Source organism: Rhagoletis zephyria, unplaced genomic scaffold (assembly GCF_001687245.7).
Source record: "Rhagoletis zephyria isolate East Lansing unplaced genomic scaffold, Rhagoletis_zephyria_1.1 Rzeph_scaffold_00174, whole genome shotgun sequence".
In the NCBI taxonomy this organism is placed as follows: domain Eukaryota; kingdom Metazoa; phylum Arthropoda; class Insecta; order Diptera; family Tephritidae; genus Rhagoletis; species Rhagoletis zephyria.
In genome coordinates this window covers 214,884-232,594 of record NW_016157258.1, presented here as the reverse complement: position 1 = coordinate 232,594, position 17,711 = coordinate 214,884, and the positions used below count along the sequence as shown (strand labels likewise).

General features: G+C 37.9%; 3 protein-coding genes across 7 annotated transcripts in view; 2 read left to right on the top strand and 1 right to left on the bottom strand.

Moving 5' to 3' along the window:
* Window positions 1-3,400, top strand: part of loco (regulator of G protein signaling family member locomotion defects) — a 67,253-nt gene extending 63,853 nt beyond the window's left edge. For all 4 annotated transcript variants that reach the window (XM_017607993.1, XM_017607988.1, XM_017608006.1 and 1 more), the window contains 3 exons: window positions 34-1,047; window positions 1,408-1,681; window positions 1,814-3,400. In XM_017607993.1, coding sequence (XP_017463482.1) covers window positions 34-1,047; window positions 1,408-1,681; window positions 1,814-2,655 — 2,130 coding nt within the window. In that variant the 3' untranslated portion in view covers window positions 2,656-3,400. The remainder of the gene's footprint in view (window positions 1-33; window positions 1,048-1,407; window positions 1,682-1,813) is intronic.
* A 1,359-nt stretch (window positions 3,401-4,759) lies between these two features.
* On the bottom strand, window positions 4,760-6,314 carry mRpL45 (mitochondrial ribosomal protein L45). The gene is made up of 2 exons (XM_017608040.1): window positions 5,969-6,314; window positions 4,760-5,877 (listed from the first exon to the last, which is right to left on the bottom strand). The coding sequence occupies exons 1-2, from the start codon at window positions 6,011-6,013 to the stop codon at window positions 4,837-4,839; spliced, it is 1,086 nt and encodes a 361-aa protein (XP_017463529.1). The 5' UTR covers window positions 6,014-6,314; the 3' UTR covers window positions 4,760-4,836.
* An 888-nt stretch (window positions 6,315-7,202) lies between these two features.
* On the top strand, window positions 7,203-16,809 carry prd1 (pleckstrin homology domain-containing protein pruning defect 1). Of its 2 annotated transcripts, none has more exons than XM_017607975.1 (10): window positions 7,203-7,394; window positions 7,910-9,052; window positions 9,738-10,808; window positions 11,420-12,441; window positions 12,505-12,657; window positions 12,725-13,119; window positions 13,184-13,397; window positions 13,464-13,682; window positions 13,794-14,285; window positions 14,368-16,809. In XM_017607975.1, exons 1-10 carry the CDS (start codon window positions 7,370-7,372, stop codon window positions 14,494-14,496), a joined length of 4,863 nt encoding a protein of 1,620 aa, XP_017463464.1. In that variant the 5' UTR covers window positions 7,203-7,369; the 3' UTR covers window positions 14,497-16,809. The 2 variants fall into 2 exon arrangements, with proteins under 2 accessions (XP_017463464.1, XP_017463470.1); XM_017607981.1 differs by having other exon boundaries at window positions 7,725-9,052.
* The last annotated feature ends 902 nt before the right edge of the window (window positions 16,810-17,711 follow it).

The window sequence follows — 17,711 nt, the reverse complement described above, 5'->3', positions numbered from 1 at the left end:
TTTTTATTTTGATTATTATTATTTTTCCCCCAGCTGAAGAAGTCCGCCAGCAATGCAGAGGACCGCTGCCGCAAGAGTTTGTTGCCTTGGCATCGCAAAACGAGCAACAACAAAGCACCACGTGATGTTGCCGATGCAGGCGCTGAAGCGAAAAGCTCAAGTAATAAGCATGCAGCACTTTCCAGTCACTCACTCAAATTGGCGCACACGCAGAATTCACAAAGCGACATACATAGCTCACGTTCGTCGCTCTCTTCCTTCGATGGACTGCCTGGCGCGTCTATACTGCCAGGCACGTGTCGCGTCATCTTGAGTGATGCCTCCACAACAATGGTGCAAATGCGCCCCAACGAAACCGTTGGTCAGCTAGTGGAACGTTTACTGGAGAAGCGTGGCCTTAGCTATCAATATTACGATGTAGTGGCCAAGGGTACTACCAAATCGATTGATTTGCAAACTTCATCACAGACACTCGTTGGCAAGGATGTGCTCATAGAGCAGCGTGTCGCTTTCAAGCTGGATTTGCCCGATCGCAAAGTGATATCTGTGAAAAGCAAACCCAAGAAACAGTTGCACGAAGTTGTGCGTCCCATTTTGCATAAATACAACTACGATTTCGAGGCGGTACAGGTGGTGTTGCGCGAAACGCAGGAGCCAGTCGACCTGTCGCTCACTGTGACTTACGCTGATGGGCAGCGGCTGCAGGCTGTATGGTTGAAGCCACCGCCATTACTGCTTAGCAGCGACTATCAAAATGGCAATGGATACGCGGCCAAGGTGGCAAAGGCTTCGGCTTCGACAAAGAGCGTATCCTTTCCCAGCAGCGTGAAGCAAGCGAATGGTGGCGGCAGTGTACGCAATGCCACCAATGGTAATGGTATAGTTGTGGGCTCGCTTTCGTCACATCCAAATCAGAGCGCCTTGGATGAGCTGACCAACAAAGTGTTCACCGAGCTGATGCAGGTCAAAGTAGAAGCCGCGAGCGCCGAAAAGCAACCGCAATTGGTAGCAATCAACAGCAAAGCGAATGATCTCGCTTCGCTTAAGGTGAGTTTGCTAGAAAATGATCTTTATTTGCTATAAGAGAAAATTTGATTTTAATATTGAACGCAGCGATAGTGTTATCGATAAATTTATCGATTGCTATACCGATGTGCGCATGTATCGATCATGTTAGGTATCGAAAATGTTGTCGAAAATCCGACGCTAACTATGCCGACATAACTACATCGATTTTATTCGATATCGATAATATTATCGATAAATATCTGTGTATGATGTGTGGATAACGATAAATTTATCGATAATATCGTAGCAATAATACCCTAAATAACAGCTAATGTAGACATCTAGTTTCAAGTCAAGTCCTCATAGGTTTAATTTTTTTTTTTTCGTTTTTAAATTAAGTCCGATGACTGTGCCTCAGAAACTTCATCAATTTTTGAGCGCATACGTCGACGCGATGCCAATATTGCTGGCCTCAAGCTGAAGCTAAAAAAACGATCCACAAGCAGTCAACATTCCGAGGAGACGAATCAAAGCAGTCATACAACAGCTAGCAATGGACAACTAGCCGCGCCTACAGTGTCCACTGCAGCGTTGGATTTAAAAAAACCGATTATTGCAAAACTAAAAGCGGGGGTAAAACTGCAAATGCCCGAGCGAGTAGCTGAAAATCAAGGTAAGCATAACTAATAGTGGTTTACAGTTATGCCTGATGGCCTGGCACACATTCTTCTCCCTAAGTGGGCTAGCACTTTTTCCCCAGCAGTTCGGGAATAATATTTTTTTTTTCATTTCCCCGTTTTCACAGATGAACTACTCGAAGGCCTAAAGCGTGCCCAGCTCGCACGGCTAGAAGATCAACGCGGCACCGAAATTAATTTTGAACTGCCAGACTTTTTAAAAAATAAAGAAAATCTCAACGCTTCGAAATTGCGTAAAGCGCGCGCTAATCTCAGTCCTATCAACAAGCCCTACACAGCTACTGCGGCCACTACTTCACCCATGCATGCCAGCCTCACCACTACCAGCGTCTCCACCGCCTCAGCAGGCACCGAGGAGCTACCCTCACCGCAGCTTGAACGTCCACAACCCGCGCCACGTCTTTCCATAACCAACAAGTTGAAAGGAAACACACCTCTCGCGTCTGCTCTGAAGCCAGAGGAGGAGTCAGCAGCACCGACCACCACCAATTTACTTGAAGGACATCAATCGCAGCCAACCACACCGCAACCAAATACTTCGAGCTCATCGCTAGAAGCTGAGTATGCAGCGGTAGCGGGTAGTTGCAAGGGACCACCCCCCTTGCCGCCCAAACCCAAAGTGTTGCCCATCAAGCCATCGAATTGGGGTGCTGCTTCTGCTGCTGCTGCCAACCTGTCTGCCTCGTCCACGACAACATCGCCCACGACTCCCTCAAAGACATTGCCGTCGTTGTTGCCGGTGGCTGCACCTAAAAACTACACCACTGTCGGGTTGTCTAAGGGCATTACCACAATGGTGGAAGATGCTCCAAAGCTGCTGCATGTCGCCAACAAACATTGCTTATCGAATGAAATTGTGCCGCGTAAAACGCATTTGAGTTTAGCAGCTGAGCAGCCAACATCATCACGTTGTGCCTATCTCGAGGAGCCGAGTAGTAGCTTTGTTTGAACGGGGAGAGAGATATAAATAGACATATATGTATGTATATAGTAAAATGAGGGAGGGTGTGTAAGGGTTATAAGATGGCTTGCATTTTCCAATTCCATTCTCCTAATAGCCAAAATTATTATAATATTCAATATCCACGCCTAAGTGATAAACATTATATACGTATTTGCAAATGTTTGTACTATGTCCATAATGAACCCCTGCTATTTATTCGCATATTTCATTTTCAATTCATCGATATTATTAAGTTATCATTTTATCTATGTAATTGAATGTAAATATTTGTATGGCTTATATATTATTTATAAATTTATGCATACATAATAATACATAAACTTACACACATATGTGTGTACAAATTTTGGATGTTAGCAAAAAGAAATTTTTCAATAGCAGTTAATGTAATCATTTTAATCGACGAATGTTTCATATCTTAGGATTCAATTGTATTTCATGCAATGACAGTCATAAGCCTTAATTTTTATTACTATACTAAATATGTATTTGGGAAACATCGAAATTTTAGATAATAAAGTAATTTTATACATTAAATGCTAATATGTATATGTATATGTTTTGACCTTTGATTGGCAAGGGTTTTTGAAAGTCAAATAATAAACAAAACTCTGTGGTAGTACATTCAATTATTCTATTAAGAATTCGTAATTGCTTGATTCGTTAAGCATGTCAGCATTTTCCCCGCGGTTTTTGATTGGAACTTAACCTCAAAAGAAACTTAAAAAAAATCAAAAAAAAAAAAATATCGCATCAAAAGGATTGAACCAGGGCTCGAATCGTAACATCCGTTCACGGACCGAAAACGATACGAAAGAAAATTACGTGATACGTCGGGCAGTATAAACTAAATGGGACAAAGAGTACGTTCACGTATGTCATAATCCGAGAAATGTGTTTTTACGTGACGAGTAGTACGATATCGTATGTGACGATTCGAGCCCAGTTTTGGCAAGGGTAGTGTAAAATTCGAAGAAATTCAGAAAAAATTTCAAATAATTGCCTGGAGGAAAAATCAGAGCATATTCGGAGACCTATTATTATTAAACAATTTATGGAATTTCTTGTGCTGTAATTCATTTTTGTTGATCAGCGACTCTTTACTAGATCAAAGTTAGTGCTCATTTGCTGCGAAGAATACTTAATCAAGGCGTAGGTAGGTAGGTGGGTTACATTAATTCTATACGCATGCACAAACATATTTGTATAAGAAATGTTTGTATGTTTATTTATTTTGATTCTTTTTTTCGGGCTCTGAAGCAAGGAGGAGGGAACCAATGTGTTTAAATGGCAGGGAACTAAGCTCTCGTATAGCCAGGTTATTCCTCTAATTTAATAATTTTATAATTATTCGTCAGATTATATTTGTTAAAATATAACTTTTTACAATTTTAGATAAAATTTATTTCTATAAAAAAATTTCTTTATTTAATTTCTTGGGACAGTTATTTTAAAGATTTTTTTATTTCACAGTTAATTTGTTCATACGATAGTGCCGTTTCAATGGTACGCATTTAATATTTTCATTTAATTGCAATTTTTTTATTCTTTATATCAACGTGTATTACTTTACATATGTAATTTTATTTTATAGATATTTGGCCTTATTCATAAAAAATAAAGTAGCTTTATAAAAGGTGTATAAATTGAAAAATGTACGAAAACGTCTATTTATAAAGCTCTTTAAACCTACTTTATTTTTTATGAATAAGGGCAATTATCTTCAGTTTATTCAAACTTAATATTTTAATGAAACGACTTAATTTTTTATAATTATTTCAATATAATTTTTTGCGTTTAATCACGAACGATTTTATTACTTTTCTTTTCTTTTGCGAATAACGATTACTGGAACCTCATGGCCGAGGAGCCATTTTGCGACTCGAATATTTTGATTCTATATAATTTTTTGGCGTTATATGAAAACAATTGGTAGCGCCTAAATGTATGCTACGTTTTTACACAACTTACTACATATTTATATTCTGTATCAGTGGCAAATTCTTGTGTTGGCAGGTGATGCATTGCAGTGTAATCGTTAGATTTCAATAAGGTTTAATTGCAAATGAAATCAATTCATTAACATTTCAGTATTTGTATGAACTTTTATTTGCCTGTTCGATAATTCAACATTTTTATTCTAAGGCCTGCCAGCAAATAGTATAATCAAATGGACGGACTTTGCGGCGTCGTCGTCGCCTTTGCCTTGCTTTCACTACCCGCCTCCACAGCTGACACCGTTGCCGATGCTGCCGCAATCTGCGCCGGCTGCTGTTGTGTTTGTTGCTCTGCACCACTTTCTAATTTCTTGTCACCTTCGGGTAACAGTTCTATTGCTTCTTCTGGCTCTTCAATTACTTGATAAGTAATTGGTGCTGGCTCCTTTGGTGGCAACCAGTCAGGTATGATTTTAGCGTGCAGACGCCATTTCCCATATTCATTGGAGATATGCTTTTCGAAAACCACATATTCGAGCACATCTTTAGCTACAATCTCACTGCCATGCATTAAGCGTCCAAAGCGATCGTAAATTGCCAACAATTGTTGTGTGTGAAACCGCACAGTAACTTGCGCATATAAATTTTCTTTGCTTATGATATCCGTCACACGTGCGTGTACGACGCGTGGCGGTTCCAATGATTGTATGAAGCTCCAGTGTATGGTCTTATCACGCACATTGTGCATCATTTCGGGATAACAGCGCTCCGTTACAAATTCACGCAATTCATGTTTATTTTTCGCTGCCATTTGAGTGTGCGCTGCAATATAGATGTCCTGAGACTGACTGGTAAAGTCACTGGTGCTAAAATCTTCATCGTATGAACGTATTTTACGCACGGCCATAACACTTTTTGATTTCTTCTCGAGAAATTCGATCTTTTGTTTGGCACCCGCTGAGGAAATGAATGACTTTTTGCCATCACCCTCTGGCGGCACATAAGCTTCGAAAATACCTCCGGTGCAACTTATATGGAATGGACGCTCCAACCAGGGTCGTGGTGGCAGCACACCACGTTCTTTCAATCGACTCCGTATTTCGTCCTGCGTCAGATCGCCAGGTTTCTCCTGGAAGTTGGGTAATTCCACCTTGACGAATTTTTGGGCACGTAGCTTCTTGAATTTCGGATTCCAGTGTTTAGTTTGGCGGTGACGCAATTGTTGGGCCTGTAATTGCAACAGCGCTTGCATGGCTGGGGGCTGCGCTAGCTTTAGGTGGAGGAAAAAGAAATAGATGGGCGATTACATTGGGGTTATGGTGCAATATTTTGGTGAATGACTTGAAGTAATCGATATTTACCTGTAGCATTTTAATGCCACAACGTGCTGAGGCTGCAAGTTCCATTGTATGTGATATTAGTGTCTTTCTTTTTAAGAAAACGCAGGAATTATAGGCCAATTATTACTTTTACACAACCTTTTCGATCGGAATTCACATTTGGGGATATTAGAGGTGGGTAACTCAACTCAGAGTTGAGTTATTGAGTTGATTCCCATAAGTGGATCCGTCACTCAGACTCCCTGTCCAAAAAAATGTAACTCAGTAACTCATTTGATGCCCTAGGGCTCACATGATTCAATTGAATCATAGTGGCTCACATTTGTCCATATAACTCTCTCACTTCGCCACAGTGTTTAGCATGGCAAGGTCTTGCATTTTGTTTTTGCACGAGGCGAATTTATACAAGCTGGTGGCAAGAATACAACAACAACAACCACATATATTTTGTATTGCGGGTGTTATGTCAAATCTCAAAAATTCTTATAATTTCGTTTTTTTTAGTTTTTCTCGAAATATGTATGAATGTAAGATATATAAAGATGTGCATATCAAATCAATTGCCTTTCCAACCATATCCACATTTTGAAATTCGGTACAATAGTTTTCAAAAATGTATAAGATTTTGAAAATATTGAAAATTCCACCTTTACCCTCCCCTAGCAAGCCCCTATCAATTTGCACAAAAAAAAAATTACACCTTTCAAATCAGTAGAAAGGAGCTGACCACGCCCACTTTAAAGTTTTGTTTTATCTCAACGGCCGCTATACCACATTTATGCCTCAAAACGAGTCTACGTTACGAATGAGTGTTAGATACAACAAAGTCAAATGAGTTAGTTGAATGAGCTGACTCCTTAAAGTTAATTGCAGTCATTGAGTCAACTCCTATAAATTTGCTGAGTTACCCACCTTTAGTCAATATTACAAAATGTCAAAATCAGCTTATTGAACTAGTGCCGTGTGTTTCTGATTCGGTTATAAATCAAGATTGACCCCATGGGTGGCGAATGTAGCTGATATCAAATATGATTGAATATTTTTTAATTTGATATGAAAGGGATATCTATATGTTATAACAGTGTGACACATCAAAAAGATTTTGATAAACATTTTCCAAAGTTTAATAATCTATCGCCGATCGGTAGACGGTTACTTTTCCATTGAAATTCACCTGTGTTCCAGGAATATTTAAAAACAATTGTGAATTCCAATGAACTGTGAATGCAATATCAAGAAGCAGCATAATTATTGATTTGTATTCACAATCTTTAATTCAAGTACGCAGCAGTGAAATTTGTGGTGCTCCAGGAAAATGTAGAAAATTTCGGTCATTCAATAAACGGATTAATAAAATATTTACTAAAACTAAAAAACGATTGTCGGTAGTTCTTTTTGCAAATAAATTTAATATCGCGAATCATGGATTTTCCACAGCAATTGGAAGGTAAAAATCAAGTCTTTAGACAAGGCGATGAAAGTATCGACTTGAATGAAAAAGTGGGTGGATAGTGGCAGCGGGTGGTATCGGGCAAACAATGCAGCAACAATAATTCATGCTAAGCATTGCAGTGGAGTGAATGTAGCTTATGATTCTATGGAGTGGGTATACAATTCCGATTGAAACGCCTTTGTTATCTCCTCAGCACCACTCGCTGCCGGTGTGATGCAAGCTGGAATATTGATTTTTCGGAAAAATGCATCTGCAAATGCAAATTCGCATGCAATTGAAATATGTTTACTTTGACCTAATATTTCTGTTTTTCTATTATTTAAGATCATGTAAAGCAACAATAATTGGCCCGAATTGGATAGCAGTTTTCTAAAATCTAAATAAATTCAAAAATATTCTATCATAAATTCCTGCATATAAAGTGGATATACCTACCTACAAAATACTCTAACGTGTATAAATTTTTCATACATATACATATCTACATAACTATCTTCAACTATATACAGAAATTTTAGTGGAGCGGCCACCATCCTCCTTTGATGTTATAATGGAATCACCATTGTGTGCTGCCAATAGCGTTGACCGGAAAGGGATCGCTTACAAAGCAGGCAACAAGTTTGAAACCACTTCTGTGTTAGACAAAATGAATACCAGTATAAATAGCACATTGGAGGATACGACACCAAGTGACTCTGGTGTACAGATGCTGGACTCGGAATCAAGCGAATTTATGGTAGAATCCATCACTTCACAGACAGGTTTCGAATTTGAAGAATTAAAATCATATGCACAAGAACGCGCTGATAGTAATGAACAGGTGGCTGTCGTGGCAGGGCCACCGTCAGCAGTGGAAGAACGTCATTTCGTTAGTGCGGCATTCGAAGAGATTGTAGCTGGTGTGGATACTAATTCTAATGTAACTACAATAGACTCGACAAACGATAACTCCCCTAATAACGTCCCCATCGAAGAAGCAATGACCACGAGCACTTGTTCTACTTTCGATGCCACAGAAAATATCGTATATCGGAGAAAAGTACGCAAAACACCTATCGCACCCAAGGCGCCCAAAAAGCGTGTCTCTTTTCACGAGGACATACTCAAGAACACACGCACCGACAACATACACATTGAGCATGGCTTCATAACTTATAAGGCAGGTCGAAAGGCACTACAACATATTGGCGCTGCTGGACGCTATTCGTGGTGTTCGGAAGGTGATGGCGGTGCAGCTGGCAAAAATGCAGCACAATCCGAGTTGTGTGCGCACGCGCACGAAGATGAAGGAGAACAAAAAAGTTGCGAACAAAGACGACGCTGTGTTGTCTATCGGAATGCATGCTCTGATGTACTCGATTATGGCAATTCCGATGTTTACGATATGGAGGAACAAAAGGCATTACAATATGATAATTCAGGAGTTTTTGAGTATATGCCAAAGGAACGTAGCGTTGCAGACGAAAATGCAGGTGTGAGCAACATTGGAGCAGAAGGCCAACAAGTGTTGTATCGATGCTCCTGCTCTAGTTCGAATTCCAGCTTGGACTCAGATGAAAATGAAAAAAATTCAAACAGGCAGCAATATGGACAGGCAAAAAGTAGTTCATGCGATTGCATCGGCATGAGTAATGCCAACAATAATATAATTGGTGAGTCATTATTGCGATTAACGGGGCTTGTGTTTTGCTTTATTGATAATGTAGCAGTCAGAAAAAAAGATTTTGAGGGAGGAAGAAATGCTTCTTGACTTTACCTACAATAATATTTAAAAAAAACGGTCTGCCTTATCCTGAGTTTCGCCCGAAAAAATTTTCACCCAAAAATTTGTAATCGGCCCTTAGTAAATACATTGAAACAAAACGTGAAAGGCAACCGGTTCGGGAAAAATTAAACTCGTGATAATGCTGATTATTTAGCATTAGTTTTCAAAAGTTTTACATTACAAAAAAAAAGGAAATGAGAATTTAAAGTTTCATTTTTTTTTTTTTTTGAGAAAAGGAAAATTCGCAGGTCACAGTCGTTTTAAAGTTCAGGATGTTACCTTGAGTAGCGTAGAATTGACTTTAGAAAACTGATGAAGAGCTTTAGTCGCATCATGCATCGAAATTTAAAAATTTTTCTGCTAAATTAACAAACTTATAGTAGGTACTCACATACATATATACATTTTTATAAGCAGATAGGTAAGTAGTAGGGAAACCTGTTTTGTTTACCAAAAAGTATGGTAGTAACTTCAAACTCCCCTTTGGAATACTATTTTGTGGCTAAAAGTGCTCTTTCATAAAAAACTCGAAGATAATTGAACTAATTAATTTTCTATTTTCTTCCCTTTAGGTGACAACTGCTATTTCTCCGAACCAAATATCGACAACCTGAATGAGAATAACCAGAAGAAATCCGTTTGGAATAAGGAAAAGAAACCAAAGTCGAGTTGTTTAAAAAAACCCAAACGCAATACCAACATCATCTACGAGCAGGATCTGAGTACAAGAGTGAAAAAATTCAATGTGCATGATATGAATCAACTGATTGATAACAGTAGCAAAATAATTATTGGATCGTTGAAGAGTATCTTCACCATGCCGCTTCCGGAACGCGGCGTACCCGAAGGCTCCGAAGATCTACAATCAGTTGTCGAGTGCATACCAGAACTGGAGCCACAAACGCCAGAGCATAAATCGACAAAACCAGCAGAAGATCAAATAATATCGCCACCTTCGCCACCACTCAAACAGAAACCATTCCTAAGCAAAAGCCTCGATGGCTCTAAAAAGTCGCAAGGGGTTAAGAAATTTGTACACAATGTGGATGAGCAATTGCGACGTAAGAACGATGAAGAAATGTATGCACCAACGCGTCAAAGCAGTGATGAGAAAACTGTCACAGATACGCCGAACAGGACGCTGCAGAGGCAAGAAGAAATCGATGCAGATCAGCGCGATGAGCTCGTGAACACCAATACGCAAACGCAACAGAATGATGAGTCGACTGACGTCACCGTCACCGACACTCAACAGCCGCAGGCGTCTACTGAGCCACCGACACAATTTCGTAACAAATTTATTGTTAATTGTGAGAGCACTGTTTTCGAGCATACAGGTGTTTCCTACTGCTATGATACAAATGAAATGCTTAATCTCGATTTGGATACAGCCAGCCATACGCCTGGCAGTGTGGCTTCTAGCTTGCTATTGGAAGATGATACACCAATCGCACAACCAGAGCCGGATCAGTTGCGTAGTGCATTTAGCGCTGCTCCCATAGCAAAGACATTCTCAAACTTCTTTCGCAGTTTCAACAAAGATTCAACTTCAACGCCCAATGCTAAAAAGACGTCAACAGCGGCTACTAAGGGTATTAATATTGCAGAAACGCAGCAGAGATCAGGCATTGAAATGAAATTCTGTGAGTAGAAAAATGTGACACTAATATTTAGTGGTCAAAAATTTCGAATTTAAAAATTTATTTACTTCGGAAACGAGCACTAGAAAAATCTATCTCATGATCCACTGATCGGATCTTAACCAGATTAGTATGGTAGTTGACGTGGTCCAAAGTTATGCGGTAACATACATAAAAAAAAAAAAAATTTAAAAAAATATTCCGACGAACTTATAACCTCCTCCGTTTTTGGAAGTCGGTTAAAAATTTTGTAACGCGATCGTATGAATCCTAAAATATTTTTCTTTATTCCAATGTCGAAAAACAATTTGTTATGATTTTTAACCGACTTCACAAAAAGGAGAAAGGTTATCAATTCGTCCGAATATTTTGTTACCGCATAACTTTGGACCACGTTAACCGATTTCTATAATTCTTTTTATAAAGGAAAGGTGTTACCTCACTGGTGGTCCCATATTAATTTAGTTTACATCCGATCATCGGATCATGAAGAAGTTAACGATAATCTTAAATTTGTACATATATGAGAATTGAAGTCGGTTTTGTTTTTTTTTTTGCTTAAAAATTACTTGTTCAATACCAATATGCTATAATATATGTACTTTGCTTTCTAGCACCCAATACCAACTCTCTTACGAATGCTAACGATCTCAAGCAACTTTCCAACCATCAATTACCCAACACAATCTCTTCATCGACAATATCTGAGTTGACCAACACTTCCAGTGCGAGCTCATTGCTACCAGCGATGTCAAAAGCCGCCAGTGCTTCAATTTCAGTTGGTAGTGTGGGCAATAGCAGCAACAACAGCCTAGCTATAGGACAAGAACTGCGTGGAAACATAGAAAAACAGCAGCGTCACTTGCCTTCGCCACTGAAGAAGCATGTTAGTGGCAGCACTTTGGCCGCACAACCACAACGCTATGGAACAAGTTCGGGAAGCGTTGGCAATACAGCTGCTTGTCCTCCATCCGATCCGTCTTTGCATAGTCCTGATATTTTTAATGTCGGTAGCACTGTCGGCTTAGCGAGTAGTTCGGTTGGTGGCGGCGGTTGCGCAGCTGGTGGTTACATTGGTGTACGTGGGGGCTGTGGACGTGATTCGAAGAGCACCATACTCAGCGAGGAGTTTGATGATATTATAACCATTACAACGGATACGGATAAAAATGAAAGTGATATTGTTATTGTTGATTACCCCAGTGAGTTGAGTGAGCGACAATCTATGAGCGACTATGCGAATCTATTGAAGCCACCACAGCCAAACAATGCAAAAACATCATTAATTAATCGTTTCTTGCGCAATGTTACACAGAAGAAGATACTGGAATCTTCCATACGCAAAAATAATTTCTTTGCTGGCAAGTTGAAAAGTGAGCAGAGACTATTCTCGGGAAATTTGTATGTACCAGGAGTGAAACCAAAGAACTATGAGCTAATTGACGATTTGAATGCGGAAATTGCAATGGAGATTGAAATGTCGGGTGCTAATTCGCCGCGACGTGAGTTGGTGCAAATTGACGATCTGCCAGGCGATGTGTCGCGTTTCGAACTTGGAATTGGGGAGATCTCAATTGATATATTTAATGGAAATTATCTGCATATACTGCGCGATCCCACAGAGCAGCTGATGAAGGTAAGTTGGGCATTTCGGTCGCTGATAATAAGTACTAACATCATGCATTATTTCCACGTTCAGGTCTTTAAATTATACACCGGCTATAGTTGCGAAGGCTACATGACACCTGTTTTGGTTTTTCTTACCGATCGTACATTGTACGTTGCAGATTTAGTGCGCAATCGTTTATGCTCAAAATTCGTGCTCACCTACGCTGAGCTGGATGTAATACTTGTAAGCTTAAATTCGCGCTAGAAAGTAATACATTGCTTTGTGAATACATACATATGTTCTCTTTCAGATGGGTCCATTCGGCAACACTGTGTTGCTTAGCAATAGCACCCGAGATATGCAACAAGTATTACTTGCCGGTGGCCCATATCCCGCTGATGGTTTGGTAGCAAATTTGGAAATGTGCGCGCGTCGCAGTGGTTCTTCTTTGCCAGCTGTTGGCCAGCTATCATTTGCTCATCTTGCGCCATTGCAAGCCTTTGTGCGTGAAAACTCATCGGTTGGCGCCACAGACTCTTGGATGTACTATGCGGTAGTGAATGTGCCCGCTGGCGTTTTAGGCAGTGAACAAGAGCCTTTGGGGCCGCATGTAAAAGGCTTTCTTATGCACCGGCGCATTAAAGAGCATCAGTCTATTAATAGCGCAAACAAGCACATCTGGAATCCAGGATATTTCCTTTTGAAGTGAGTTACACAAAGAGTCAAGCTATTTTATATAGTATGAAACTTCTATTCTATGTTTTTGTAGAGCTGGTGTCTTGTACATGTTTAATGATTCGACCCAAAAAATACCCAGTTGGGCCATGGCGCTTGCTGAATGCCAAGGTGCGCGGCGAGCTGTTAAAGCTGGACGACCACACTGTTTTGAAATAATTTTGAAAGGTCAACTGCTGCAATTAGCTGCACCAGATGAGTATGTCGCCTCCGAATGGCTGCAAGCGCTACTACAGACTGCAAGTGGTGTAAGTTTTTAAAGATGGTATCTTTATATGTTTTTTTGTGTGTATAATAATTTAAATTTCTTCCAGCTTTTTGAAATGCAAGAGAAACATAAGACCCTTGGCTGTTCGCTCGTAGTGACCCAAAATCATTTGATCACATTGAGAGAAGATTTTTCCGCGCCACTGAATCAAATCAAAATTGATACTGAAAAGGCACCAAAAACCACCATGGCCGGTGTTGGCAAGGACTTCAATGTTGGCGTTAATGATGAATGCAGTCTAATGACTGGAGAAACAGGAAGTTTGGTAATGTCAAGATTTTAATTTCCTTTCCATTGATTTAATTATTCTTTGTCGTTTATTTTATATATTTAATCATTACACTTACTTAAGTATTCATCTACCATCTTATCACAGCTAAGTTCCGCCATGAGCACACCTACGCGTTTCGCACAACGCTCCTGTTCATCTATGAATTCTACACCCACTAAACTCTCACAGCTATCGCAGTCCACAGCTACAGGAGGTGGTAATACAACACATTCGACTTCCACCAATGCTACTACCACCACCACTACGAACGCAACCTCAATAGCCACTACTACCAACATCACTAACTATTCGCGGCAATTACAAGCGGAATACGGCACTAAGTTACCCAACGCAAGTTACTCCAACATGTATAGCGTCTATGGCAAAAATTCCGGGCTCGAGATACTCACTTGCGCGGATATAAAAGAAATGACCGGCATTAAGATACCATCACACAATGATACATGGTGGTGTGTGTTGGAGTTCTCTTGTCAGGAAGTGCGTGAGAGTACCGATGATTTGGTGATCTTCTTTGCGAGCAGCTCGGAAATGCAACGCTTTCTGCGGCTACTCGAACACTTGTGGCAGGCAAAGAATGTGAGTAAATGAGTGGGAAGGGAGGGAGGTGGTGCAAAAATTAAGTCTCCTATTAACGATTTCGTTTTCTGAATCTTTTTAGAATGATTTATTCCCCATAACGGTGCTGGATGAGGATGACTTAATAGCCGAGCAATGCACTATGCTTTACATGGATATAAATCGTGCGTGGGAGCCGCTTTTATCCGCTGCTATGGGCTATCCATTGTGAGGCGTTTAAAAGCAATAAAAAAAAATGTGTGCAGGCAGGGTGGAGTTAATAGAAAAACATATATACAACATATTTTTGCAAGTGAAATATGTTACTAAGATGCGCAAAAACACAAAAACAAAAGGTGTGGCTTCTCCTTCACCAAAATAGGCTTTCGTACTCTCAAAACTTATCTTAAACTTAATTAATATATGAACTATTTAAAGGCATATTAAACACACACAAACACATATTCATAAAAGGAAATGAAAGCAAGAAGCTATAGTAAAGTGCTAGTTGAAGTAGGGTTGAAAGTGATTGCTATAAGAGAGAATGAGGGAAATGCGTACTTCGTTTTTGTTGGCAAGAATATTAAGTTTTTGAATCGTAATTTGGAACGCGTTATTTAAGAAATCTTCAGTAAACGATTAATTGCAGCTTATTTAAAAAATCGTTTATGGCTTGCTGCCTTTGGGGTTTTTTTTTGCTTCTTTTTAAGTCAAAAATTTATGGTTTCCTCTAATTTTGTGTTTAGCCATTGTTTTTCGAGTTTAAAAAAATCGGATCAATTCTAAACGTTCAGTCGTATTGTTGATATTGTTATAAACATACACACATTCATTATTTCATGAAACATCGCCATTAAATTAAGCTATTATTTTTTAAATAAAATCGTGATATATTCATTTAAGCATACATAAGTAATTATTTTTTGTTGAGAAATATTTGCAAAAAATTGTGATTATTTAAAGTTGTATGTAATTCAACATCGAATTATTCATTGTTTGAAGCAAATTGATAGCAACTAATTTATGTCTGATATACATTTTTCGTGCATACAATGACATTTAAGGTTAATCGCACCAACAAATCGACAATGAGTTTAACAAAATGGTGCCATTAGTCTGTACTTATTTTCGAATACTGGAAGCTTTCATTCAGATATATGTACATATTCTACACAAATTAATGCATGATTATTTTTCGGCGTCATTGTATGCATTATCGAACAGTAATTTTTACATTTGCCATTCATTAAAATTTCATACATACATTCATACTTACATATATGTATATACACTAATGTATTCAATTGATGTGTTTTCGCATCATTTATCTTTTCATATTGTGATTTTTTTTTTATATTAATAGACATGCTAAGTTCATTTTTTATTTAATTTTAAGCATATTTAAGCTTTGTAGCCTTTTCCGTCATGCATTATGGCCGAATATGTGTGATCGTGCTACATGTGCGTATGAAAAGCACTTGTAGAAAACAGCACAAGAAATACATATATGTACATTAGTGAAATAATTAAATTAAATACTAATTAAGAACTCGTAAATAAAACAGTAAAGCTTCTTCTCAAAAGCCAATTGTTATTGCGTGCATAATAGTGTAATAAAATAATTTAATTATACATTTTGTTTATAATTTTTCAAAGTTCATTTTAAACTGGTCATTCTCAAAATCAGGCATAAATATTTCGAGATATATATGTACGTATGTATATGGAATGAGATAATATAAAAAGGCTATATTATACACGAAATATACATATAAACAACACTGCATGCCTAAGCAAAACGTAAAGTAAAACAAAGAGGAACAGCAATATACATACATACATAGAAATATATAAGAAAACAAAATCTTAAATTGGTCTTGTGGAATGCAATGTTGGCAAAGCGACGCTTATATGCGTATAAAACTCTAAATACACGCATACATGCACACAAAAATATTATAATAAGTTCAGGAAAAAAGTAATTTAAATATATGCATACATATGCATGCAATTCATGAATGGTATTATTATACTTACATACATACATATGTCTTGTCAAATGTTACAAGTTTTCATACTTCATATACAAACTTCTAAAAAAAAACTATATACATATACATAGATACATACTATATATTTATACTATCCTCTCTACGCTTATATTATTTTATTGAAGGCAAATTTTTTTTAACTACCCCAATAAGTTAGTATTTAATCCTTTTTATGCTCCTCTTTTGTATAAAAACATAGTTTTCTGCATAAATAGGTATAATAACAGCTCTCAAATGCTTACATTTTTGTGTCAAAATTAGATTTAAAATCAAACAAAAAACGCTTCTTTGAGCAAAATATGTTGCCTTGTGTTCAAATTCTGAATGAACCTGTTTTGCGCTGAACTCGCTTAAAAATTGTTTAAAAATGAACCTGGCTCGAGGTTATGGTTCAAGTACTTTTTTGTGAAAGGTTGAATTGAATTTTGATGAATTTATCAAAACAAAAAATTTAATTACGAGATATCGATTAATATATAATTGGGCAAACAATCCAAAAAAATATATATATACAATATATTATTTTCATTCATTTGAAGTACCATATTTTGATCACTTTCTTTACTTTAACATTTTCTGGCAGGCAATGTTCACGACATTCGGGTCTACGTAACCGGAAAGAGCACGATCTATGAACAGTGACTCAAAAGAGTGTTCACATGTTGATGCTTTCATTAAGTATTCACAATGTACTTATTCAAGTTAAAATTTTTTTATATTTATTTTATAAAAATTCTGTTCATCTGAGAAATTTATAAAAACTGGCGTTGATCTTTAGAAAATTTTTAGCAAACGGTCTTTTTCCCTTTATTCCATAAGAAATGCATAATTATATGGAAAGCGCAAAAAGCCGTCAGCAAACAAAAACTTTTGAAAATTAACACGATTTTTTGCCGCTTGAAACTTAAACTTTATTATGGGCTATAAAACTGCATACGCAAAAATTTCCCATTAAAAATTTCGAAATTTTGAGAAAAATTTTTAAATTTTGAGAAAAATTTTTAAATTTTGCCTAGTGCGAATTCGGCATAACATTTGTCAAAAGCATCGTAATTTTATGTGAAATTACGAAAATCCCTTCATCTTTTCATAGAACAAGAACAGGCTCCCTGGAATTCGCAGAAAATCGAGTGTTATGCTATTGTGAAAGATTTACTAATATTTCCCGCAACAATCTCAAAATGTTAGGTCCATTGATTTCGCTGTACACCCCTGAGTTAAAAGTATTTTTGCAAGGAAATTTCGAAAAAAAAAAATTGGCAGAACCTAGGCGTCTCGTTTTTTTTCGATGGCACCTACATACATTCGGCAATAAAAAAAAATACTTCCCTAGCAAAAGTCGAATGATTTTTGGAGAGCTTTAATTTACTGACATTAGGGTGTCAGGAACTGAGAT

Excerpts from the sequence above, each read along its gene's own strand:
- mRpL45 (XM_017608040.1), bottom strand. The coding sequence starts at position 6,013 with ATGGAACTTGCAGCCTCAGCACGTTGTGGCATTAAAATGCTACAG. Across the intron at positions 5,878-5,968 it reads GTGGCATTAAAATGCTACAG|CTAGCGCAGCCCCCAGCCAT; the intron begins GTAAATATCGAT and ends CTCCACCTAAAG.
- prd1 (XM_017607975.1), top strand. The coding sequence starts at position 7,370 with ATGGATTTTCCACAGCAATTGGAAG. Across the intron at positions 9,053-9,737 it reads TGCCAACAATAATATAATTG|GTGACAACTGCTATTTCTCC; the intron begins GTGAGTCATTAT and ends TCTTCCCTTTAG. Across the intron at positions 12,442-12,504 it reads CCACAGAGCAGCTGATGAAG|GTCTTTAAATTATACACCGG; the intron begins GTAAGTTGGGCA and ends TTCCACGTTCAG.